Source organism: Cydia amplana, chromosome 19, assembly GCF_948474715.1.
Source record: "Cydia amplana chromosome 19, ilCydAmpl1.1, whole genome shotgun sequence".
Classification (NCBI taxonomy): domain Eukaryota; kingdom Metazoa; phylum Arthropoda; class Insecta; order Lepidoptera; family Tortricidae; genus Cydia; species Cydia amplana.
The window spans coordinates 5795106-5820946 of record NC_086087.1 but is presented as its reverse complement, the minus strand read 5'-3'; the positions used below and the strand labels follow the sequence as shown (position 1 = coordinate 5820946).

The window sequence follows — 25841 nt, the reverse complement described above, 5'->3', positions numbered from 1 at the left end:
GGTAGGTACTTACTGCAAAACGTTGTACGATACACGTGCGAATAGTTAATTCGCGACTCGAGTCGATTTATCGCCCTCTCTCGTTGCGAATTTCCTACTTTCCGCACGTGTATCGTAAATAACTATTAACCGACTGCAAAAATAAAGTAGGTAAATTTGAATGTTATCTGTCGGTAATTTTCTTTGGGTATAGGTATAACAATTCCGTTTACAATAACAACTCGTAACATAAATGATAAAAATAAACATAAAGTCCGCAATTTAAAATAGAATTTGTAGTTAACTCTAATAATGACCACTATTATCTAAAAATAGCATAAGTTGTTTGTGTACATTATACTAAAGCTAGACTATTTAGTTGCCTCTTTTACTACCTCCCAACTGTTGTTTAATATTAAGGCACCCATGTAAGGCCCAGTACCTAACAAAGCCCACTTTTAAAAAATCCTTTTTATAAATACGGTTACAGTTAATATTAAACATTGTTTTCTAAGCCAAAGCTACTATGAATGCATCGACTTGCTAAAACAGGTTGTTAAATAACTTTCGTTGGTTCTTATATAAAACTGAAAAACTGGAATATAGACCTCAAAGAAAAGAGGAAGAGAGAAAACAAATAACTGGAAGTCTTATTCTCAGTTTGTTTTGTTTTTAGCGGTAAAAGTCATTTTATTTTCCACTGTATGGCACCATATACATTTAAATTTAGCTAAGCAAGAGCCAAACCAAGCTAACTTAGCACAGACTTTGGCATAACAAAGTGTGGAGCGTCTGTTTATTATAGCACTTTCACGCTTTGTCGCGTCAAAGTATGTGCAGAGTTAAGGCTAGAGCACACCGTCGCGTGTGCTAAAATGTTAAAGTCACGCAAGCGGTGTGCCGTCTTTCATAAGGAACTGTATATTACAACGCGCACACGCACCCGTGTGCACAGGCCTTTAGTTAGAGTCGGAACACGACAATAGGGAGGAGTAGGGGGCGATCAAATTAGGAACAAAACGTCAAAAAAAAAAACACTTTTATGAAATAAACTCCTTTAATTACATTCCTACTATTAACATATATCTATATATTACACAACACATCTTCACGGCTTTAGCGGCGGCCAAAATAGCGTCACCTCGTTGTGCGCTGATTCCGGCAGCCATTTTAAATACTCGTCAAGCAAATCTGAAACCAAACAACATAATAGTTAACCCTTTGACCGCCAAAGACATCAATTAACACGCGCGGTCAGACCAATATCAACCTTCGTGCATTACGACAAGGTTCACGATGAGCGCACGATAGACGTGGTGTTCATAGTATGGTGTTCCACCTGTCCGATTTCTTTGTCCAATGTCATTGCGTCTCACTCTCTCATTAAGCAAAATGTGAGACGCAATACACATTTGACAAAGAAATTGAATAGGTGGAACACCACCAGAAAACGGAGTGTTTTGACTAAGTTTAAATTCGACTGAATTGATGACAGAGCAACCAGGTACTTTTTCGAACATCATATTTTCATATTATGTTGTTTTTAGATTACACGCGAAAATTATGTTTCGTAAAAGTTGTATAAAGAACAAAGCGCCCTCTATAGTTTTATAGATTAGGCAACTGTAAAATTATCTACGACTTAGCCCAGCTCTTCACCATGGTGGTGGGAGGGGAGAGTAAAGAGCCGGCGTATTTCTTGAGCTTAGAACCATAGTTGGGTTTGTACGGTACTTACAATTGCTCTGCTCTTCCCACATATTGAACAACGCCTCTCTGTGTCCCACTCTCTTCATAATGAGCGCCTTCAGCATTATCTCCGTACGCGGCTGCAGCTTGGCACAGCTCTTTACCATGGTGGAGGGAGGGGAGAGTAAAGAGCCGGCGTATTTCTTGAGCTTAGAACCATAGTTGGTTTTACGGTACTTCAAATTCTACTTACAATTGCTCTGCTCTTCCCACATACTGAACAACGCCTCTCTGTGTCCCACTCTCTTCATAATGAGCGCCTTCAGCATTATCTCCGTAAGCGGCTGCAGCTTGGCCCAGCTCTTCACCATGGTGGAGGGAGGGGAGAGTAAAGAGCCGGCGTATTTCTTGAGCCTAGAACCATAGTTGGGTTTGTACGGTACTTACAGTTGCTCTGCTCTTCCCACATACTCAACAACGCCTCTCTGTGTCCCACTCGCTTCATAATGAGCGCCTTCAGCATTATCTCCGTACGCGGCTGCAGCTTGGCCCAGCTCTTCACCATGGTGGAGGGAGGGGAGAGTAAAGAGCCGGCGTATTTCTTGAGCTTAGAACCATAGTTGGTTTTACGGTACTTCAAATTCTACTTACAATTGCTCTGCTCTTCCCACATATTGAACAACGCCTCTCTGTGTCCCACTCTCTTCATAATGAGCGCCTTCAGCATTATCTCCGTACGCGGCTGCAGCTTGGCCCAGCTCTTCACCATGGTGGAGGGAGGGGAGAGTAAAGAGCCGGCGTATTTCTTGAGCTTAGAACCATAGTTGGTTTTACGGTACTTCAAATTCTACTTACAATTGCTCTGCTCTTCCCACATATTGAACAACGCCTCTCTGTGTCCCACTCTCTTCATAATGAGCGCCTTCAGCATTATCTCCGTACGCGGCTGCAGCTTGGCCCAGCTCTTCACCATAGTGGAGGGAGTGGAGAGTAAAGAGCCGGCGTATTTCTTGAGCTTAAGACCATGGTTGGGTTTGTACGGTACTTACAATTGCTCTGCTCTTCCCACATACTGAACAACGCCTCTCTGTGTCCCACTCGCTTCATAATGAGCGCCTTCAGCATTATCTCCGTACGCGGCTGCAGCTTGGCCCAGCTCTTCACCATGGTGGAGGGAGGGGAGAGTAAAGAGCCGGCGTATTTCTTGAGCTTAGAACCATAGTTGGTTTTACGGTACTTCAAATTCTACTTACAATTGCTCTGCTCTTCCCACATATTGAACAACGCCTCTCTGTGTCCCACTCTCTTCATAATGAGCGCCTTCAGCATTATCTCCGTACGCGGCTGCAGCTTGGCCCAGCTCTTCACCATAGTGGAGGGAGTGGAGAGTAAAGAGCCGGCGTATTTCTTGAGCTTAAGACCATGGTTGGGTTTGTACGGTACTTACAATTGCTCTGCTCTTCCCACATACTGAACAACGCCTCTCTGTGTCCCACTCGCTTCATAATGAGCGCCTTCAGCATTATCTCCGTACGCGGCTGCAGCTTGGCCCAGCTCTTCACCATGGTGGAGGGAGGGGAGAGTAAAGAGCCCGCGTATTTCTTGAGCTTAGAACCATAGTTGGTTTTACGGTACTTCAAATTCTACTTACAATTGCTCTGCTCTTCCCACATATTGAACAACGCCTCTCTGTGTCCCACTCTCTTCATAATGAGCGCCTTCAGCATTATCTCCGTACGCGGCTGCAGCTTGGCCCAGCTCTTCACCATAGTGGAGGGAGGGGAGAGTAAAGAGCCGGCGTATTTTTTGAGTTTGGGTACTACGGTGCCCTCTAGGAGGAAACGGGCGAACCATCTGGAGAAGAAATTAGCGTTTGAACATTTTTAGAGAACACATTAGTAGGAAATGGTAGATACATTTCGCGTATAGTCTGACACTCTACTTTTGATGCTGACTGTACAATAGAACAAACTGATGTGACCCGCCATATAATGTATTCAGTGTAAGATAATAATTTTACTTTTTAAATGAATGTAATGCCAATGACGTAATAAATGTGAAAAGGTTACACGGCTGGGGTCCGTTTCTCAAAAGCTTGTAACTTGTAATACAATCGGATGTCACTTTTTGACAGCTTCTGTTAGAAAGGGACTTCCACTTGTATTACAAGTTACAAGCTTTTGAGAAACAGGCCCCTGGTTAGCAATCAAGTTGTTCGATGACATACCGTTTATAGTTGTAGTGATATCGTGAAAGACCACGTCACGTTGAAAATACAACTCTTATACAGGTTTAAATACAACAGCGGGCTCAGCACGGTTCCATTTTTATCGACTATCACTATGCCCGTCACTTTCGCACTTACATACTTGTTAGAAACGTGACAGGCATGGTGATAAACGATAAAAATGCGACCGTGCTACTAGGGCAGATGATCCTATTAAACATTTTCTCGAAGCCTATTTGATTTGCCTGTATCACTTGATTTTGTCGTAGAAATCGATTTCGACCATGGCCCCCATGCCTGCCGAATGAATGAATGAATGATTTGAAAGTGCTTTTGAAGTGGCATTTCACTCGGCCGGACTTGGAGGTGAGAGGGAGGGGGTGATGAGAGGATAAGATAAGATAAGATATTATTTATTGTATAACTGTGTACAAAGATGTTGACATAATACAATTAGGAACCAACAGTCTATCCATCACGGACGTACAATATATTAACCAATCACCAGTCACCAGTCAGAGGTAACCTATGATGACGAAATAAAATTATTGATTGATTGATTGATTGAGGTAATATAAATGTTTGTAGCTACCTGTATCTCTCTATTTTGTCGGGGAAGTCTATTTCGACCACGGGCAGGTCCCAGCCAGCCCTGCCGAAGGTGCCTTTGAAGTGGCACCTCACTCGGCCGGATTTGCCATCGAACCTGGGCTCCGGGTCGGTGAGAGGATCGCCTGTCAACACACAATATTCATATTAGGGTTCCGTAGCCAAATGGCAAAAAACGGAACCCTTATAGATTCGTCATGTCTGTCTGTCTGTCTGTCTGTCTGTCTGTCTGTCTGTCTGTCCGTCTGTCTGTCCGTCCGTATGTCACAGCCACTTACTCCGAAACTATAAGAACTATACTGTTGAAACTTGGTAAGTAGATGTATTGTGTGAACCGCATTAAGATTTTCACACAAAAATAGAAAAAAAAAACAATAAATTTTTGGGGTTCCCCATACTTCGAACTGAAACTCAAAATTTTTTTTTTCATCAAACCCATACGTGTGGGGTATCTATGGATAGGTCTTCAAAAATGATATTGAGGTTTCTAATATCATTTTTTTCTAAACTGAATAGTTTGCGCGAGAGACACTTCCAAAGTGGTAAAATGTGTGTGTCCCCCCCCCCCCCTAACTTCTAAAATAAGAGAATGATAAAACTAAAAAAATATATGATGTACATTACCATGTAAACTTCCACCGAAAATTTGTTTGAACGAGATCTAGCAAGTAGTTTTTTTTAATACGTCATAAATCCCCTAAATACGGAACCCTTCATGGGCGAGTCCGACTCGCACTTGGCCGCTTTTTACTTTTTCATATTATTTATTCACAATATTTATAATATTACATGTCATTTTTATATAATAGATTGTATAATTATTCGAAACAAGTAGGTACTATATAAGTGTACATTCGTAAAAATCAATAACAATAACAATAAAATTCATATTCGGGTAACTTAACTAATGCTCAACATTCAAAAATTCGTCATAGGTGTAGAATGTGTGTTCGAGAAGCCAAGCCTTCAGTCTAGCTTTAAAACATTGCAGCGACGGTGACGAGGTGACTGTCTCCGGCAACTTATTGTAAACAGTTGGACCCATTATGTGGGTCAGTTTATTGGACCTTGCAAGTCTACGTTTTACCGGGAGAAGTTGATTCGGGTTCCGTATCGTGGGGGCTGAGTCGGCGCGTTTTTTATATTGCGTCAGGTTGGTATACACGTAAATAGCGACTTGTTGAATCACTATTGACGGCAGAGTCAATATAAAATACGCTTAAAAAGTACGCAAGTTAAGTTGTAGGTAAGTAAGTTAGTTCTTTAAAATACGCTTTCGCGGAGGTATCCTGGCTTACCCGTGCCACACATCGCACGGCTCTTTTTTGTAGACGGAAAACGCGCTGCCAATCCGCGGCGCGCCCCCATATCTCCGCGCCATACTGCAGCACCGAATGTATTGTCGCAAAATAGCAACTTCGTACGACATACCGTGGTACGACCCGCGACAGGCGGCGAAGGGCTAAGCATGCACCGCCTAGTTTACCACACAACTTGTCGATGTGGTTCATCCAGGTCAACTTACGGTCTACTTGAAACCCTAAGAAAGTGGTGAAGTCAACCTGCTCCACTTTGACGCCGTCAGCCTGGATCTGGAGTGGCCTTGGTGTCCGACCTCCAACGTGAAAGTGCAAGAAGTGCGTTTTGGAAAGGTTAAGCGCCAAACCGTTCGACTTAAACCACTTAGACAGCTGGTCCGCAGCATCGTTGAGGCGTGTCTCCAAGCTGTCTATATTTGGTGCTGATATAATGCCCGCGACATCATCCGCGTACATTAAAATGTCGGCGGCTGTTATCGCTTCGGGAAGATCGTTCAGTAACAATGAAAAAATAATATTAGACACTGACGAGCCCTGGGCCACACCCATGGATGTAGCCAACGGGTCTGACTTGACTTTACCGCCGTCCCCTACCACGACCTGAGATCTGCCTCGGAGAATGTCAGTGAGGAGGCCGTGCGCATTGCCACATATACCATAGTATAGTAGTTTTGCGGCAATGACGCCGTGATCTGCCACGTCAAACGCTTTGGAAAGGTCACAGCAAAGCATTGCAATAACAACAAATATCTCTATTAGTTTTCCTACAATAGGGGTATAAACTAACACATGTTGAATTTTATAACTATCCACATTGGAAACTTAACAAAAAAATAATTATGGGAATAATAAAAAAATACAAGACCTTAAAGTTTATAATCTTAAAGTTATAAATGGTATCTAGCCATAGTAGTTGCCGCGCACCGCTACGGAACGGACGCCTGCTCGCGCTTGCGCCACCTAGCGGTCTTATCTGTCGTAATAGACGCGTTTTGTTAGTGAACCTTCTGTACCTAGTACTATTACTAGCGACCCGCCCCGGCTTCGCACGGGTTAAACAAAACCTTGACAAATTATGCACTAAACCTACCTCAAGTCACTCTATTGATAGGTAGAAACCGTATGAAAATCTGTTCAGTCGTTTTCGAGTTTATCGCAAACATACAAACAGACAGACGCGGCGGGGGCTTTGTTTTATAAGGTGTAGTGATTTATTCTGTGCTCGTACAATGAATTTCTTGGGATTTGTGCGAAATTTCTTTTGACATTTCTTCATAGAAATTAGAATAGCTAGAACATCTTACCAAGGTTACACATCTGCGGCACATAGCTCGGGAGCCATTCCGGTTCTATAGCCGTAACGTTTTTCATCACCATTTTCCGCTTATCTTCGCCCCCAGTTTCGTATAGCTCCTGGTACACCACCCATTCGGGGATGGTGCGGCGAAGTATGGACTCGGAGTGCAGGTGGACCGGCTCTTCGAGGTCGCCGCAGTGGTACGCGTATTTGAATTTGCGCTTATCTTCGCCTGAAAAAAGTGAAAACTTTAGATAACCAAGCCTATGTAGACAGATTTCTGTATTTAAAAATATATTCATCTATGTCAGTTTTAGAAATAGCGCCTTTTTAGCCAAACTAAAGGTACTTAGTTGTCATCTGCTCGGCAAATGCTCCTTCAGTCCATCTTCCTCGCGTTGTCCCGGCATTTCGCCTAGGCTCATGGAAGCCTGGGGTTTGCTTGGCAACTAATCCCAAGAATTGGCGTAGGCACTAGTTTTTACAAAAGCGACTGCCATCTGACCTTCCGACCCAGAGGGTAAGCTAGGCCCTTATTGGGATTAGTCCGGTTTCCTCACGATATTTTCCTTCACCGAAAAGCGACTGGTAAATATCAAATGATATTTCGTACATAAGTTCTGAAAAACTCATTGGTACGAGCCGGGGTTTGAACCCGCGACCTCCGGATTGCAAGTCGCACGCTCTTACCGCTAGGCCATCAGTCCTCCTTCCGTCATCTGTCACTAAGTGGGAGTGATGGAGTCAGCATCGCCAGCACGAGATCATCCTAAACCGGTTTTATGTTTATGGGTTTAAACTCTTGCGAGTGTTTTCACTTTGTCCGTTGTCACAAAGAAGAAAGTCCAACCTGGGGCCTTATTACCATGATGTCCTTACTGTGATTCTGTTTAGGACCTAAACTGAATCGCTAAAGGACGGAGCTATATAAGTCGCATAGCTCCGTCCTTTAGCAACTCAGTTTAGGTCCGAATCGCAATAAGGACATCATGGTAAGGCCCCTGATCTTCAAGCTTACCTTCCTTCACCTCATCTAGTCCAATCTTCCTTCCAACTTGGTCCCCTAGTCCGCTAAGCAACAGCTGACGTAACAACCTCGCTTATCTGTCTACTGGAGCCATGCGAAGGTCTACATACATAGATCTACCACGTCTAGAAGAAAATACCTTCCTTCACCTCATCTAGTCCAATCTTCCTTCCAACTTGGTCTCCGAGTCCGCTAAGCAACAGCTGACGTAACAACCGCGCTTGCCTGTCATCTACTGGACCCATGCCAAGGTCTACATACATAGATCTACCACGTCTAGAAGAACATACCTTCCTTCACCTCATCTAGTCCAATCTTCCTTCCAGCTTGATCCCCGAGTCCGCTAAGCAACAGCTGACGTAACAACCGCGCTTGCCTGTCATCTACTGGAGCCATGCCAAGGTCTACATACATAGATCTACCACGTCTAGAAGAACATACCTTCCTTCACCTCATCTAGTCCAATCTTCCTTCCAGCTTGGTCCCCGAGTCCGCTAAGCAACAGCTGACGTAACAACCGCGCTTGCCTGTCATCTGCTGGAACCATGTCAAGGTCTACATAGATCTACCACGTCTAGAAGAACATACCTTCCTTCACCTCATCTAGTCCAATCTTCCTTCCTACTTGGTCTCCCAGTCCACTAAGTAACAGTTGTCGTAGTAAACGCGCTTGTCTGTCATCTGGCGGAGCCATGCCTGGGTCTACGGATACGTCTACGTTAGCCACACTTAGATTGATCTCTGTAGTTAGCTGCTTGCGAAGTTTGCGGATTTCTTTGATGGCCTGAAGAAAAAATAATTGCAAATTGCAGGTTTCTTTTAGAACGTCTTTACAACTACAAAGTGAAATAACATTTTCAATCATTGAATCAGACCTGACTTACATATAGGGTATTTGACTACTAGTCAAATCAGTTTCTTTTTTCGAACTGTCAAAACGATTTTGCTTCTATGGAATGTATATGAAACACTAGCATATGACGTCACGATCAAACAACCTACTCTTTACAGTTTTATACGGGTTTTAAAATAGAAATTGTGTCTAAAAATAACTGCTGTCTACGTTTCTCTATTAATCTTCTGGTGCTTTATTTCATGCATGGTGTGAAATAATTTATTTTAGATGCAGTCAAATACCCTATTAGACATGCCATAAGTGTACCACATGTAGAAACTATCACACTATGGTATCACAATATGGCGAAAAAGTAGCGAAAATGTCAGGTGTCGTAGTTGTTTTCTATTTCACAGTATTTTTTATTATTATTTCGGAGTTTATTCTATAGTCAACGGTTTAATTTGTTATATAAAACGACAGTTTATTCCTCGAAGGTTACATACGACCGGATTAGGGTTGACTGGTCGAAGTATTTTACAAATGTCGCCAGTATTATGAATCCCTAGAATTGTTTCAAATTGTTGTTGAAGTGAAAACTTCTTTAGCGGCGCTGTGCACTTTTTGAGGTGGGGAAAAATTTTTAAACTCGCGACAGGTCACGTGACCGACAGATTCGACAGATTGAAAATTCGTAAGACGGACACGTGACCTGATCGAAAAACTGTTACAATGTCATTGAGTTTTCACTTCCGCCGGCACTCCTGGAGTGCAACCCGTTGTTTTTTTTTTAGTATTATGGAGCTAGCCCTTTAAGCCAGATCTCAAAGAACAATACTAGAGAAAGGGGCAAGCTATCATGGCGCCGTCTATGCGAACCTTTCACAGTTGCTAACCCCATTATAATTATGCCTGTTTGAATAACACTCACCTTCTCTCTGAGTCCGTGTTTGGCGCAGAAAAGTTCCTCTTCGCCATTGGAGTGGGCGTGTTCCGCCGCGCCCACTGCTCGCAGCAGCACGCCCGGATCACCGAGTAGTTGCAGGTTTCCGGTGGCCGGCCAGTTGTCCGGTTTGCCGGACATCACCTGACAAACAATAAAATAAAAAAAATAAAAAATAAAACCATTTATCAAGGGGATTAATCAGGAAAAGATGCGTAGTCTATCCTGCGCGCTGCGTGGCGCACTCGTACAGGTCGGTTCACGAAAGCTGGCACGAATGGAATGATGAGTGAATGTAAATATCTATGTGTGTAACAGAATCAATAAAATGGTGACTCTGGCTGTATACCGATGCATGTGTCGGCCGCACAATGACACATATAATTGAAGGGATGTTTACAAAAACAACATAACTGACTACACTTGTTGACACCTGAAACGATTAACAATGTTCTTAAAAAAGTGTCAACCGCTCTAAGCAGTTATGTTGTTTTTGTAAACATCCCTTCAATTCGTTTCGTTCATTCCATTCGTGGCAGGTTTCGTGAATCGACCCATACATGGAACTATGAGGTTTTTTTCCTTGAGTAGGTATGTAAAAAGTTCTTGTTAAATGTCGAATGATATTTTATACATACGTTTAAACTACTTAGCGCAAGCCGGAGTCCGTATCCATTATCCTTGGATTGTAAATTGATGCTACCAGTAGACTATTTCCTAAATAAATAAATATATGTGCTGTCCCAATAAGGAACGTGCATGCACTGTAGGGGGCAGCACGAGAGCTCCCTTTTTATTGGCGCTAAATGTAAATGTCAAGCTTAAGTTTCTAATTTACGCAACAAGATGGCGGATTAACCTGCTTTAAAGTGTCAATCAGTGGCGGCGCGGCAAACATATCCATAGGCATATAATTTGGCTTACATATTTCCTTTTCTCAAAAATGGACGGCAAAGTCGACGTTGCCGGTTAAAAAATAGGTCGCGAAGTGCATAGTTTATGGTCATTCAAAAAATTAAATAGTTATAGTACATTATTGTCGAGGTTCGGAAGTATATAGTGCTTTTCTCAAAAATGGTGCAAGAAATAGAAATATTATTTTTACAGAAGCAAAGTTCTAATTTTCACAGAAAAAAGTACAACCATTAAAAATATTTGCTTGCCGCCTTTAAAAAAAAAGAAGTGTATTTTTCTGCTGAAAATACGCCAACCTATTTGAGACACCTAAATAGTCGCGGTACCAACATTAAGTCTGTTATAGGCTTAATGCTGATCATCTGTTTGGCTGTTTAAGGGACCTATATACTTTAACTGGCCATATCAAATGAAGGCATAGGTCCCTTAAACAGCCAAACAGATGATCAGCACTTATTATTATAAAGCCTATAACAGACTATCGCACCGCACCGCGACCTTGGAGCGTCGCGACTATTTAGGTGTCTCAAATAGGTTGGCGTATTTTCAGCAGAAAAATACACTTCTTTTTTTTTTTAAAGGCGGCAAGCAAATATTTTTAATGGTTGTACTTTTTTCTGTGAAAATTAGAACTTTGCTTCTGTAAAAATAATATTTCTATTTCTTGCACCATTTTTGAGAAAAGCACTATATACTTCCGAACCTCGACAATAATGTACTATTACAACTCTGCTCAAACGTCCAAAAACAGGCAAGCCGGTGGGAATCGGCTTTTATGGACGCGCCGCCACAGGTGTCAATGTAAAGTTTAAGTTTCCGATTAAGGCCACAAGATGGCAGATCCCCCAACGCACACGGTCCTATACTGACTGGCTAATAAATACAAAAACGCATTAAGTATTGTAACAGCTTACCTCAGGCACAGTCAGGGCAGAGACTAACAGAATAGTGTACGGCAGGAGATTCTGTTGGTGGCTCAACGCCAGCATTTTGCCGTAGCGGGGGAGTATCGGAAACGCTGACACCGCCTTACCTAGAGGCGTCACTTTTAGCACCTGAAAACGAAATAGGGTTATTTTTTTTGGGTTCCGTACCCAAAGGGTAAAAAACGGGACCCTATTACTAAGACTTCGCTGTCCGTCCGTCCGTCCGTCTGTCACCAGGCTGTATCTCACGAACCGTGATAGCTAGACAGTTGAAATTATTATAACAACAAATACTAAAAACAAAATAAAATAAAGATTTAAGTATCCCATACAACAAACGTGATTTTTGACCGAAGTTAAGCAACGTCGGGCGGGGTCAGTACTTGGATGGGTGACCGTTTTTTTGCTCGTTTTGCTCTATTTTTTGTTGATGGTGCGGAACCCTCCGTGCGCGAGTCCGACTCGCACTTGGCCGGTTTTCGGCTTGGTTTCAATTAAAAAAGAAACCGCATCTAAATCCGTTGCATACCTAGTTATACAGATCTAAGCATACATAGGAACAGACGGACAGCGGGAAGCGACTTCGTTTTATACTAATAGGTATGTAGTGGTCAAAATACTCACCTCTTCGTCATGTTTCCTCTTGGTGTCCACCTTCTCCAGAATACCCAGCACCTCCAGCCGTTTCTCAGCCAACCGGAGCTGCAACCGGTCCGGCGCCGTCGGGAACGGGAAATTCACCACCTGTCACAACAGGTTTATATAACATCTTGGAATTTATTGACCGAAGCGTAGCGAAGGTCTACGTTTTGACTCGGGCATTTTGCTTTTGTATGTCCGGATGTTCTCCTCTACAGGTCACAATTCTCAACCGATTCATGTGAAATTTTGTGACCAGATTCTATGAGTAAATAATTTTTTTTTTGTCGATCCCGTTTCTGGAAATTTTCAAAAATGGAGGAGTTGTGATACCTCGCGCTTAAACAAATAGTCGTATCGATATCATAAGAGTATTTTCTTTTTGAGACATATTTACATAGTAAATGGGAAAAAATGCAGAAAAATTGTATTGCTGGTTTAGGCGGTATTTAGATATTTAGTTTGTACTCGAGAATGAGTAGCCGAATTTCGTCAGCTTAGCTAAGAACTATCATGGCGCATTATGTAAACAATCGCTTTTTTTGTTTGCACACACAAAGGCTGTGTTCGATCCCCAGTAAGCCATAACTTTTTGTATTTTTTTTTTGCACTTAAACTTCGTATTTTTTTTTAATAAATTAAAATCTTTGTATTGTTGATTGATCGAACCGCTGTGTGGCGCTGTCATCGTGCACGGTCCCAAAAAGCTATGCTCGCGAGGTCTACAGCTCACAGAGCCACTAGTATGAATTATAACAGCTTTAGCAGGATGCTGGTCCGGGCAGTCGTGCCGGAACACGGAGCTGTAGTCTGTAGTCCCAGTGACAGTGTTAGTTACCTTGTCGATGCCCATGCACTTCATCTGCAGCACGAGGTCGTCGACCGGCCGGCGGCACAGGTCCGGCGGGTGCCGGTCCGGGCAGTCGTGCCGGAACACGGAGCTGTAGTCTGTAGTCCCAGTGACAGTGTTAGTTACCTTGTCGATGCCCATGCACTTCATCTGCAGCACGAGGTCGTCGACCGGCCGGCGGCACAGGTCCGGCGGGTGCCGGTCCGGGCAGTCGTGCCGGAACACGGAGCTGTAGTCTGTAGTCCCAGTGACAGTGTTAGTTACCTTGTCGATGCCCATGCACTTCATCTGCAGCACGAGGTCGTCGACCGGCCGGCGGCACAGGTCCGGCGGGTGCCGGTCCGGGCAGTCGTGCCGGAACACGGAGCTGTAGTCTGTAGTCCCAGTGACAGTGTTAGTTACCTTGTCGATGCCCATGCACTTCATCTGCAGCACGAGGTCGTCGACCGGCCGGCGGCACAGGTCCGGCGGGTGCCGGTCCGGGCAGTCGTGCCGGAACACGGAGCTGTAGTCTGTAGTCCCAGTGACAGTGTTAGTTACCTTGTCGATGCCCATGCACTTCATCTGCAGCACGAGGTCGTCGACCGGCCGGCGGCACAGGTCCGGCGGGTGCCGGTCCGGGCAGTCGTGCCGGAACACGGAGCTGTAGTCTGTAGTCCCAGTGACAGTGTTAGTTACCTTGTCGATGCCCATGCACTTCATCTGCAGCACGAGGTCGTCGACCGGCCGGCGGCACAGGTCCGGCGGGTGCTGCTCCGGGCAGTCGTGCCGGAACACGGAGCTGTAGTCTGTAGTCCCAGTGACAGTGTTAGTTACCTTGTCGATGCCCATGCACTTCATCTGCAGCACGAGGTCGTCGACCGGCCGGCGGCACAGGTCCGGCGGGTGCCGGTCCGGGCAGTCGTGCCGGAACACGGAGCTGTAGTCTGTAGTCCCAGTGACAGTGTTAGTTACCTTGTCGATGCCCATGCACTTCATCTGCAGCACGAGGTCGTCGACCGGCCGGCGGCACAGGTCCGGCGGGTGCTGCTCCGGGCAGTCGTGCCGGAACACGGAGCTGTAGTCTGTAGTCCCAGTGACAGTGTTAGTTACCTTGTCGATGCCCATGCACTTCATCTGCAGCACGAGGTCGTCGACCGGCCGGCGGCACAGGTCCGGCGGGTGCCGGTCCGGGCAGTCGTGCCGGAACACGGAGCTGTAGTCTGTAGTCCCAGTGACAGTGTTAGTTACCTTGTCGATGCCCATGCACTTCATCTGCAGCACGAGGTCGTCGACCGGCCGGCGGCACAGGTCCGGCGGGTGCTGCTCCGGGCAGTCGTGCTGGAACACGGCCGCGCTGTAGAGCCGGTACGCGTGCCCGGGCGCCGTGCGGCCCGCGCGGCCGGCGCGCTGCGAGGCGGAGGCCTGCGACGTCCACACCACGCGCCACGCGCTGGCGCCCGTTGAGTGGTCGTACACACTAAAAAAAAACAACGGGTTGCACTCCGGGAGTGCCGGCAGAAGTGAAAACTCAATGACATTGTAAAGCTTTGGATTCCTCCGAAAACGGTGCCGTCATATTACGGCCGCTATCACGCGGTCACGTGGCCTGTCGCGACTTTAAATTTTTTTCCCCACCTCAAAAAGTGCACAGCGCCGCTAAAGAAGTTTCACTTCAAAAATTAATTTGAATTATCCTTCCGATCTTAGAGCTTAGCAAATTCATCCTGAGGGAGTTCAGACTCTAGCGCGGGTGACAATCGTTGATTGGAAATCGTTAAAATTTTTCGAGATGCGTCAGAAAAAACAAGTGATCATTTTCATCAATTATTCAAGTTCCGTATGGCGATTTCTAAAAACGATTATCATTCGGCTAGACAACAATAACCTAAAAAACTCTCAGGTTGTGATGGATTGTGGTAGTGGCGCCCCCTACGCAGAGTTTCGTGTAATATTCCCTATTCAAAGTTGACACAGGTGCCAGTACTCACCGCATCTTTTTCTTCCCGCTGTCAACAATATATTTAATGGCCGGTATGGTGAGCGAGGTTTCAGCGACGTCCGTACTAACAACACATATTCTAGCACCAGGGGGCGCTGGTTCGAACACCCTCGCTTGCTTCGACGAGGACAGCATAGAATATAGAGGTAGCACCCATAGAGGCTGCCGGCAGGATTTTATTTCTGGTGCTAGGGTGTCCTCCTCCGCATCTGAAAAGCATTTTATACATTACAAGCGATAATGAAAAATTATAGATCGCTTTTTATCATTATCAAACGCAAAACCTGAAGTATGAGATAATAAATTTTAAACTGAAATAGGTGTCATACACTAAAGAAAAAGTGACCAAATCCACCTGTAGCCAAGGCCGGAACAGAACCGGGCCGGTTTTTAAAAATATATATTTTTTGAAGTTATATTCCGGCTATACTATAATTTGATTTATTTGTTATAAGATAATATTTAGGTACAGCTTGATTTTTGCCGCGGAAAAGAATAGTCTAAACTACTAGAAACAGCTGTTTCTACACGTGGAAAAATGGCAGACATCACATTTTCATACAGAATAAAATCATCTAGTCCCTATTTAGTAATCTCTTATAAGGGATAAGTGAGGAATTGGAATTAATCTGATGCCTGATTGCTGTTTATTAGATTAATCACCCTGTTTATTACACTATAGGGTGACCGCTAATACCGCTATAGTTATTGGCTCCTCCAAAGCACAGAATAAATAATAGTACTAAGTACAGAAGACTCACTCTCTAACAAAACGCGTCTGTTACGATCAGCACAGATATGGCCGCTAGATGGCGACAGCGGCACGCGCGGCTTATGGCTTTCCCCAAAATTGGGGCGGAACGGATGTACTTTTAGCTACCTGTAGCAAAGCGACGAAATCGCGGAGTGAGACACGCCTGTTCATAGTAAGTGGCCTACTCTTAACAATAAGACTTCTATTGTCTTGTTTTTTTTTTTGCTTTGTTAAGAGTGGCCAAATACTATGGAGGGCTAATAAGTATGGCAGTCGCCCTAATACCTGAATCACTCAGATGTCCGTCGCTATCTTCGTCGTTCCCAACCAAGTCCGCCTGTCCATCATCTTCCGGCATCTCATAATCGTCCAAGTTGATCTTAGGCAGCTCTTTAGACTTCTTCCTAGCTTTCTTACGGGCTTTGCGGGCTCTTTTCATTTCTTTTTCAACCTATAACACGGAAAAGGGAATTTTATTATTTAATGCTAAGTAGTGAATTTCGGTAAGATGTTTTAGCACAAAATTATAAAATAACTAGCGACCCGCCCCGGCTTCGCACGGGTTAGCAAATTATACATAAACCTTCTTCTTGAAATACTCTATCTATATAGAAAAACCGCATCAAAATCCGTTGCGTAGTTTTAAAGATCTAAGCATACATAGGGACAGACAGACAGCGGGAAGCGACTTTGTTTTAGACTATGTAGTGATGCTTAGAACGACACTACTATTTTCATGTAAACTAGGTACCTAATTTATTACAGATGTAGTGCATAATTGTTTTCCTTCGTATTTTCTCGGAATCGTTCGTATTTGTCACGCTACTTCAATCAACCTCAGTACTTTTTGTACCGAGACTGACAGAAATAGATTAGAGAGACACGTTCGTACGTTTCCGTAAAAATACGAAGAATAGTTATTTGTACAACAAGAGATCAAAATTTGATATTTCTTCGAGTGCTTATTTTGAGTCCCGTGCAAGCGAAAGATTCTATAGTAGATTCACGAGCGTAGCGAGTGAATCTAATTTAGAATCTTGAGCGTAGTAAGGGACTCAAAAGCGCACGAGATGTAAATAACTTTGATCTCGTGTAGTTCACAAAACTTTTCACCTCAGCAGTGAGAACATATTAGAGAACCCGAAAAATGTATTCCTTCTTCATCACTTACCTCTATTCACTCATGTTTTCTTAAGATATACCAACAATTAAGTTTTCACCTCAGCAGCTCAAACAAGGGTACTTTGCTACTTAAAAACAGTGAGCAAAATCGCATTTTGCTCACTGAGTGAGCAAAATCGTGTTATGCTCATTTTGTCTCACTCGGTGAGCAAAATGCGATTATGCTCACTGTTTTTAAGTAGGAAAGTACCCTTGTTCGAGCTGCTGAGGTGAAAAAATAATTATGTCCTGATGGACCCACAAAGAAAAGTCACCTTGCCGCGCAAAGCAGCCTGGTCAAATATTGCACAAATTAAAAAAAAATGAAAGAGACAATTGAAGACAACGAGAGAGAAAGAGACAAAGCTCTACAAAGCCCAAATCGATGTGCAATACGCCGGGTACTGTATCCCTTGTGCATACCATCCTATTTATCTACAAGAAAATAATAATATAATCACTACATAGTATAAAACAAAGTCGCTTCCCGCTGTCGGTCCCTATGTATGCTTAGATCTTTGAAACTACGCAACAGATTTTGATGCGGTTTTTTTTAATAGATAAAGTGATTCAAGAGGAAGGTTTATGTATAATTTGTTAACCCGTGCGAGCCGGGGCGGGTCGCTAGTTGAAAATAAAACTCGAATCATACCTCATCATCATCAGACTCGATGTCCTCAGGCTCAGAGTCTAACGCCGCGTCTTCTTCGCTAACAGCCTTTTTCTTGGTGATGAGCTTGGTGTAGTCCACGTCCTTACGGTACGGGAACGAGGCTCGGAGCTTCCGGACCAGGTAGTTTACCTTAAATACAAAAAATACTGATTTAAAATTATAATATAACTGTAGAGCTACTTTTCAAACGAAACGGTATTTATGTTAGGAGTAGAGATGGGCCGAATATTCGGTACCTATTCCGCATATTTTTCAATGTCCGTATTCGGCCGAATAGTTCGGTACGAACTGCCGAATATTTATATGTTATTTATTTATTTAAACTTTATTGCACATATTTACACAAAAAGAGTACAAATGTCGGACTTAACGCCTTGAGGCATTCTCTACCAGTCAACTATACTTACACAAATATAATATACCTACATTTATACAAATTCAATATATATATACTTATATAAATAAACATACGTATACAACGTGTCCCAAAATTCAACGATAAGCTGGCACCAGAAGATGGACCTGCTCATGACTACTCGAGGAAAAATAAAAAACCGGCCAAGTGCGAGTCGGACTCGCGCACGGAGGGTTCCGCACTATCAACAAAAAATAGAGCAAAACAAGCAAAAAAAACAAAAAAAAAACGGTCACCCATCCAAGTACTGACCCCGCCCGACGTTGCTTAACTTCGGTCAAAAATCACGTTTGTTGTATGGGAGCCCCACTTAAATCTTTATTTTATTCTGTTTTTAGTATTTGTTGTTATAGCGGCAACAGAAATACATCATCTGTGACAATTTCAACTGTCTAGCTATCACGGTTCGTGAGATACAGCCAGGTGACAGACGGACGGACGGACAGCGGAGTCTTAGTAATAGGCTCCCGTTTTTACCCTTTGGGTACGGAACCCTAAAAATAAATTCAAACCGGGAGCATGCCCTAGTCAAGAACTCGGGCAGAGTGCTTATCGCGGGCCTGTATGGACTTGTTTTCACCGTTATAGGCCGTTTTAGCCCAACCGAATATTAGGCCGAATATACGCTTTGGTATGATCTGAACCGAATACCTATTTGTATTCGGCCAAAGTCCATATTCGGCCCATCTCTAGTTAGGAGAAATTGACGACGTGTGAATTACCTCTTGTTGTCCGGTGACGAAGATCAGAATGCCACCTTCAGGAAGTCTGGTGTGTATTTTGACAGTCTTCTTAAACGCTTCCTTTAGGTAATCGCTGTATGTGTTTTTATTGAAATGTACTGTCACCGGAAACTGCCTGGACTCGATCTGAAAATAAATAAGTTACAATGGTTAGGTACATTACAAATTAGTTCAAAAAAACATCTAGCTGATTGGATAAAGACTAGGTAGTGTATTCGGATTCACATGATTATGTGAGAAGACCGAAAATTTAGGTCTTTTTAACATTTAGCCATAATAATCTCTTCAACTTTTACTTTCAGACCAATTTCGAAAGGCGATTAATGATTATAAACATTTCTGCTGATCAGATGTCGATTTTTTTCCCTGGTCTGGGGATACCTCGCCTTAACTTTGCACATTCAATACCAGAAAACCAAGTACTTAAGAGTAGAGATATTTATGTGTGTTTTCAACTTTTCATTGTAACTTGCCCCGCATTAAACCTTACACTAAAATTCAGAAATGAAATAAATAAAACAAATGATATGCTCGTCGATTATGTACGACAGATATACGATGTGGATGTTATAACTTACCTTAATCACCGGAGGTGGTTCCTTAATAAGTTTTTGGCAAAAATTTCATTTTTGGGACAAGCTTTTATGGCTGACTGTACTTTTCTTACGTCAGACAACTAATACTCATCAAGACAATTTTAAAAACCCATAACACAATTAGGTTGCGTTGTTTCATCACAGAGTTCCTATGGCCACCTCCTGTCTCCATCATCAGATCAGTTCGACAGTACCATATTATTGTATTGTCATCAGAACTACATACAGCTGCCAATTTTCATGACGCTACGATCCTTGGAAGATGGTTAAATTAGTTACCTTAGATTCCATTACATAGTTAGTTACATAATAGGTCGACCTAATAAAAGCTTGTTAATAAGTTTTTGGCAAAAATTTCATTTTTGTTACACGCTTTTATCGCTGACTGTACTTTTTTTACGACAGACAACTAATACTCATCGAGACAATTCTAAAAACCCCTAACACAATTAGGTTGCGTTGTTTCATCACAGAGTTCCTATGGCCACCTCCTGTCTCCATCATCAGATCAGCTCGATGGTACCATAATATTGCATTGTCACTCGACTTACATGTGTATGCAAAATTTCAGCTCAATCGGAAACCGGGAAGTGGATCAAATTTAACTTGCAAGATTCCATTACAATTTAGTTACATACAGGTCGAGTTCTTATGGCCACCTCCTGTCTCCATCATCAGATCAGCTCGATGGTACCATAATATTGCATTGTCACTCGACTTACATGTGTATGCAAAATTTCAGCTCAATCGGAAACCGGGAAGTGGATCAAATTTAACTTGCAAGATTCCATTACAATTTAGTTACATACAGGTCGAGTTCCTATGGCCACCTCCTGTCTCCATCATCAGATCAGCTCGATGGTACCATAATATTGCATTGTCACCCGACTTACATGTGTATGTAAAATTTCAGCTCAATCGGAAACCGGGAAGTGGATCAAATTTAACTTGCAAGATTCCATTACAATTTAGTTACATACAGGTCGACCTAATAAAAGCTTGTTAAAAAATAATTAATTAAAAATTAAAAAAACACGACTGCAGTTTAAAAGCGAACTGAAAAGCTAAAAATAATAAGCTAAAAATAAAAAGCCTAGTATTCTCCGTGAAATCCTCGACCCGTAGCGTAGCAGACATCACAATGAGCCTCAGAGGGCTGCCCCTTTTTCTCCTCAAGGGAACGATCCTTGAAAGCATTCCTAATAGACCTAATAGTATGTCCGTGTATTTGTGGTCTTCCTTGATTATAACGACAGAGTATACCAAGTCAACATACCTTAATTACAGGCGGTGGTTCCTTGAAAAGCCTAGTATTCTCCGTGAAATCCTCGACCCGGAGCGTGGCAGACATCACAATGAGCCTCAGGCTCAGGCTACCACTCTTTCTCATCAACGGAACAATCCTTGAAGGCATTCCTAATAGACCTAATAGTATGTCCGTGTATTTGTGGTCTTCCTTGATTATAACGACAGAGTATACCAAGTCAACATACCTTAATTACAGGCGGTGGTTCCTTAAAAAGCCTAGTATTCTCCGTGAAATCCTCGACCCGTAGCGTGGCAGACATCACGATAAGCCTCAGAGGGCTGCCCCTTTTTCTCCTCAAGGGAACGATCCTCGAAAGTAGGCCTAGTAGTATGTCCGTGTACACGCTACGTTCGTGGGCTTCGTCGATTATTACTACCGAATATTTGCTTAGGAGGAAGTCTGATTGGATTTCTTTTAGGAGAACACCTGGAAAGTTAATTGTTAAGACTGAGTCTGTATGATTCATTAAGTTAATAAGTATCAATAATAATGTCCTTTTCAGTTTATTTCGTTTATGACAATATTTTGCCTCAACACGGCCTCATACCTTATTATGTAATAATATAAGTTCAGCCTATAGGTATACATCCCACTGCTGGGCACAGGCCTCCTCTCATGCGCGAGAGGCCTTGGGCTATAGTTCCCACGCTACCCAAATGTGGATTGGGGACTTCACATACACCTTAGAATTTCTTTGCAGATGTATGCAGGTTTCTTTACGATGTTTTCCTTCACCGAAAAGCTAGTGGTAAATATGGGTTATTCCCACTAGTTACCACCAAGTTGTTACCAGTGGTAACTACTGGGAATTTTTTTCCCACCTTTTACCACTGGTAACTACTGGGAAAAATTATTCCCAGTAGTTACCACCAACTCGGTTTGGTGGTAACTATTTATTCCCAGTAGTTACCACTAAAAATTTTGTTAGAGTTAAATACTAATAGAAACAGTATAAAATAGTATAGTATAAATATAGAGTGATTTTGAATTACCGAATAAAATCACTTAAAAATAATCTAAATGTATTATTAAATTTATCCTTGCATATATTATAGTTTTTGTACTAGTACCGGTTAAACTGTTTCAATATTTTTTCGTCACTTTTAAGGCAGTTTACTAAAACACTAATCGACTTAATAATGATTTATTTAATCACTCTATATTTATTTTTAATTTTTTTGTACTGTTTTTATTAGTATTTAAGCCTAACAAAATTTTGGTGGTAACTACTGGGAATAAAAATTCCCACTAGTTACCACCAAACCGAGTTGGTGGTAACTACTGGGAATTATTTTTCCCAGTAGTTACCAGTGGTAAAAGGAGGGAAAAAAATTCCCAGTAGTTACCACTGGTAAGAACTTGGTGGTAACTAGTGGGAATAACCCGTAAATATCAAATGATATTCAGTAACACCTAACCAAGTTAGTTTTGGACCATAGTTGGGAGATTTTGAACATTTTCCAGAAAAACTACCAAACCTGCCACCAAAATTTCATGAGAATCGGTTAAGAAATGCGACCTGCAGAGAACATCCGGACATAAGTCTTGGGTGTTTTCTATGTATTTGTATATTATATATCGTACCTACAACACAAGCCTTCTTAAGCTTACTGTGGGACTTAGTCAATCTGTATAAGAATGTCCTATAATATTTATTTATAAGAATGCATTTTTGCTCAAGCTGAAACGCAGACTTTCGCTAACGCTCGCCCAATTAACAGAGGGATGCCTAAATAAGAATAATTGACTCACCATCAGTCATAAACTTGATCCTAGTATCCTTAGTGACGTTGCCCTCAAACCTCATCAGATACGACACCTCCTTACTGCTCAGACCCAACTCGTAACCAACTCTGGCTGCCATGGCCACCGTCGCCACTCTTCTGGGCTCTGTGACTGCTATCATTTTGTGTTCAGCGTACCCCGCTTCGTACAGGAACTGAGGTATTTGGGTGGTTTTACCACTTCCTGAAAATAAATATTTGCCTCAATTAATAGCCGGGTCCAGACAGAGCGAGCAAACGCGCGAGGCAATTACCTCGCGCACAAAACGGCCAGTGCAGACGTGCCTCGCGCGTATGATCGCTCTGTGTGGACCCGGCTAATAACATATGCATAAAGTAAAATAAACTAGAATTATCAACAAATATGACTTGGGTGACATCCAAACTGACTGATGAAAAGTTAGTGTAACTATGGTAACCAGGTCATGTAATTTCTTTGCCCTCATTCAACGCGTTCATGGCTCATGAGTCTCATGACACCTCAAAGGAACGAGTTTTAATAGTCTAGTGCAGGGATGTTGCGAAAATCCGCATCCGAATCCGCAACTGCGGAACTTCCGCATTATTTTCAACATCCGCATCTGCATCCGCATCCGCATAAAATCGATGTGGAGTTTAATGCGGATGCGGATGTGGAACAGATCGGTATAGGAACGTTTTAGCATCGACGTGAGTGCTAGACTGCTAGGTAATATAGTCATTAGCCAAAAAAACCTATTAGAAATGAGCAGTCAAGCTCACGCTAATGTACGGAACCCTTAGAACGCGAGTCCGACTCCACTTGGCTGGTTTTTTATGTATCTATCTTGATATCCGCATCCGTGGATGTGAGCCTTTAAAAATCGATGTCAAAAAATCCGCATCCGCAACATCCCTGGTCTGGTCTAGACGGGGGTGTTTACCACTGTTATGGTTAAAAAACAAAAACTTACCAGTTTCACCAGAGACTACCAAAAATTCATTCTCATTGACTAGTTCCATGATTCTCTGCTCTTCGCCCAAGATCGGGAGTTTCAGCCTTGCCACCTGAATCTTAGGGTCTCTTTTAACTTGTACAACAATTGTGGGATGTTCTAAAACTGGTTTCCTAACTTCTTTTTTAACTTGCACTGGTTCCTTTGTTTTTTCTTGATTTATCTCATTTCTTGACACTTTATGTCCTTTTTCTGCAGAATCTTGGATATTTTCAACATCAATTTTATTTGCTTTATCATCATGTTTGATTATTACAGTTTCATCTTTATTACCATCATTTAAAGTCCCATTTTGAATGTCCTGTTTTTCTTCTATGATTTCTGGTTCATCTTCAGATTCTGAAGTTGATTCTTCAGAAGACGATCCTTCAACACCAACTACATTGGGATCATATTTAGCTTTCTTTTTTTTCTGTTCACTATCAAGTTTTAGAAGGCGCAAACGTTTCTTTGCACCTAAAAATATATGGAATAATAATTTCATTTAGTAATTTGCAAGCTTATAAGCATAGTTGATAACGACACTTGGATATTGAAAGTCGTACTCAGGTAAGCTTATGATGTTGTACCACTTTCAATGACAAAATGCTTTTCGTAATGAAAGTTAAGCTAATGCAATTTCTACTTTGTGACTTTTTTAGAGATGATGGCAGCTGTTTGTGTGCATTTTTTGTTACGTGGTATTATTTGTTATTAGTGCCTTAAACATTAGAAAATAATGTCATTGTTCACAAGCTGCTGCTTGCTGCTGGATGGTCAATTCAATATTTTTTAACTATACAGATTGTTTAGTGAATTTTTAAAGCAACAATTCTGACATACCGGCAATGCTACTAAATTTCTTCTCACTTCCACTAGCATCTGCTTCTTGCACGGGCAGAGCGGTACTTAAATCTGTAAGCCTACGGAGACCCAGAGTCTGTACGGTGGAGATAGTTGTCAATTGATTCACCTCTTCCTGCGTCGCTTGGACTTGAGCGAGAGATTCCAGAAGAGCTGATCTCTGTAATTTGAATTTATAAATCATACTTGAAGAAACAAATAAATATATAATAAATTGATATTGCACTACAGTTAACTAAATCCTCTTTGTTTTTTTTTTAATGTAATATCACTACATAGTATAAAACAAAGTCGCTTCCCGCTGTCTGTCTGTCTGTATGCTTAGATCTTTAAAACTACGCAACGGATTTTGATGCGGTTTTTTTTTAATAGAGTGATTCAAGAGGAAGTTTCATGTATAATTTGTTAACCCGTGCGAAGCTGGGGCGGGTCGCTAGTGGTATATAAAATCAACCTCTAGATAGACAAGCTTCTTTATAATATTTTGTCTTTTGGAGACTAATATTAACTAGATATTTAATGCCCCGAAGCCTTTTCTTTTGAGTATACCTATATTACTTCCCAACATCGCCACAGCTGTGAAAATATGGGCAACGGAATAAAAAACTTCTAAATCAGTGCACAACTTACGTTTTCCTTCTTCTTTTTCTTGTCAACAATCTTTTCAAGCCGTTTCCTCTGCTGTTTCGAAAGGAATCTGGTTTTCTCCTTCTTTTCATTGATAATTTTTGTCTGTCGCTTCTTTGCGGGCAGAGCAAGGATATTAGTCGTATCAGGGGATCCATATTCGCTGTTCGCAAATTCAAGTTTGATCTGAAAATATGAATATATTATTTAGATAACGTTTAAGATGTAATTATGAATATAGCTAAAAGAAACCTTTACCTCGTTGGTTTTGCTGTTATCTATGCTAGTTTTAACAACTTGGCGCGCCTTAGCGTTATAAACACGCTTCCCCATTTTAACCACAATATTATAGACTTTCTGGATGGATATTAGATTTTACATTTTCTTTTTCTAATCTCTAATGCATGCAGAAATATTAAAACACATTGATATAGTATGATTAAAACACTATAAAAGTACGTCAAAGAAACGTGTTTTTGTTATGACAGTTACATGACAGTACCTTTTTTTAAATGTTATTTAAGACAGTTTTAATACAGCAAAAATTAACATACATCTGAGCGTTTTGAATCCAGGCTCAAATATCTTACAAGAGCGTTCAGAAACATTTAGTCAAGAACTTCATTTTGGTCCAAAAAATTAAATTTTGCAAGAAAATTAAAGTTAACGAGAATTGTGATTTGCTATTAATTTGAAAAAAAAAAATATTTGAAAGTACCATCTTAT

At 42.0% G+C, this 25841-nt stretch overlaps 2 protein-coding genes across 2 annotated transcripts in view; both read right to left on the bottom strand.

The window, feature by feature from the left end:
- Positions 1 to 25841, bottom strand: part of LOC134656903 (uncharacterized) — a 163738-nt gene that overhangs the window by 74076 nt on the left and 63821 nt on the right. The window lies entirely within an intron of this gene.
- Positions 1031 to 25504, bottom strand: LOC134656847 (probable ATP-dependent RNA helicase kurz). Its single transcript, XM_063512373.1, has 19 exons — positions 25374 to 25504; positions 25119 to 25301; positions 24468 to 24648; positions 23604 to 24101; positions 22640 to 22855; positions 21072 to 21313; positions 18962 to 19108; positions 17804 to 17953; positions 16276 to 16441; positions 15226 to 15445; positions 14486 to 14714; positions 12391 to 12510; positions 11755 to 11895; positions 9914 to 10069; positions 8736 to 8931; positions 7128 to 7352; positions 4488 to 4629; positions 3320 to 3522; positions 1031 to 1170 (listed from the first exon to the last, which is right to left on the bottom strand). The coding sequence occupies exons 1-19, from the start codon at positions 25446 to 25448 to the stop codon at positions 1088 to 1090; spliced, it is 3573 nt and encodes a 1190-aa protein (XP_063368443.1). The 5' UTR covers positions 25449 to 25504; the 3' UTR covers positions 1031 to 1087.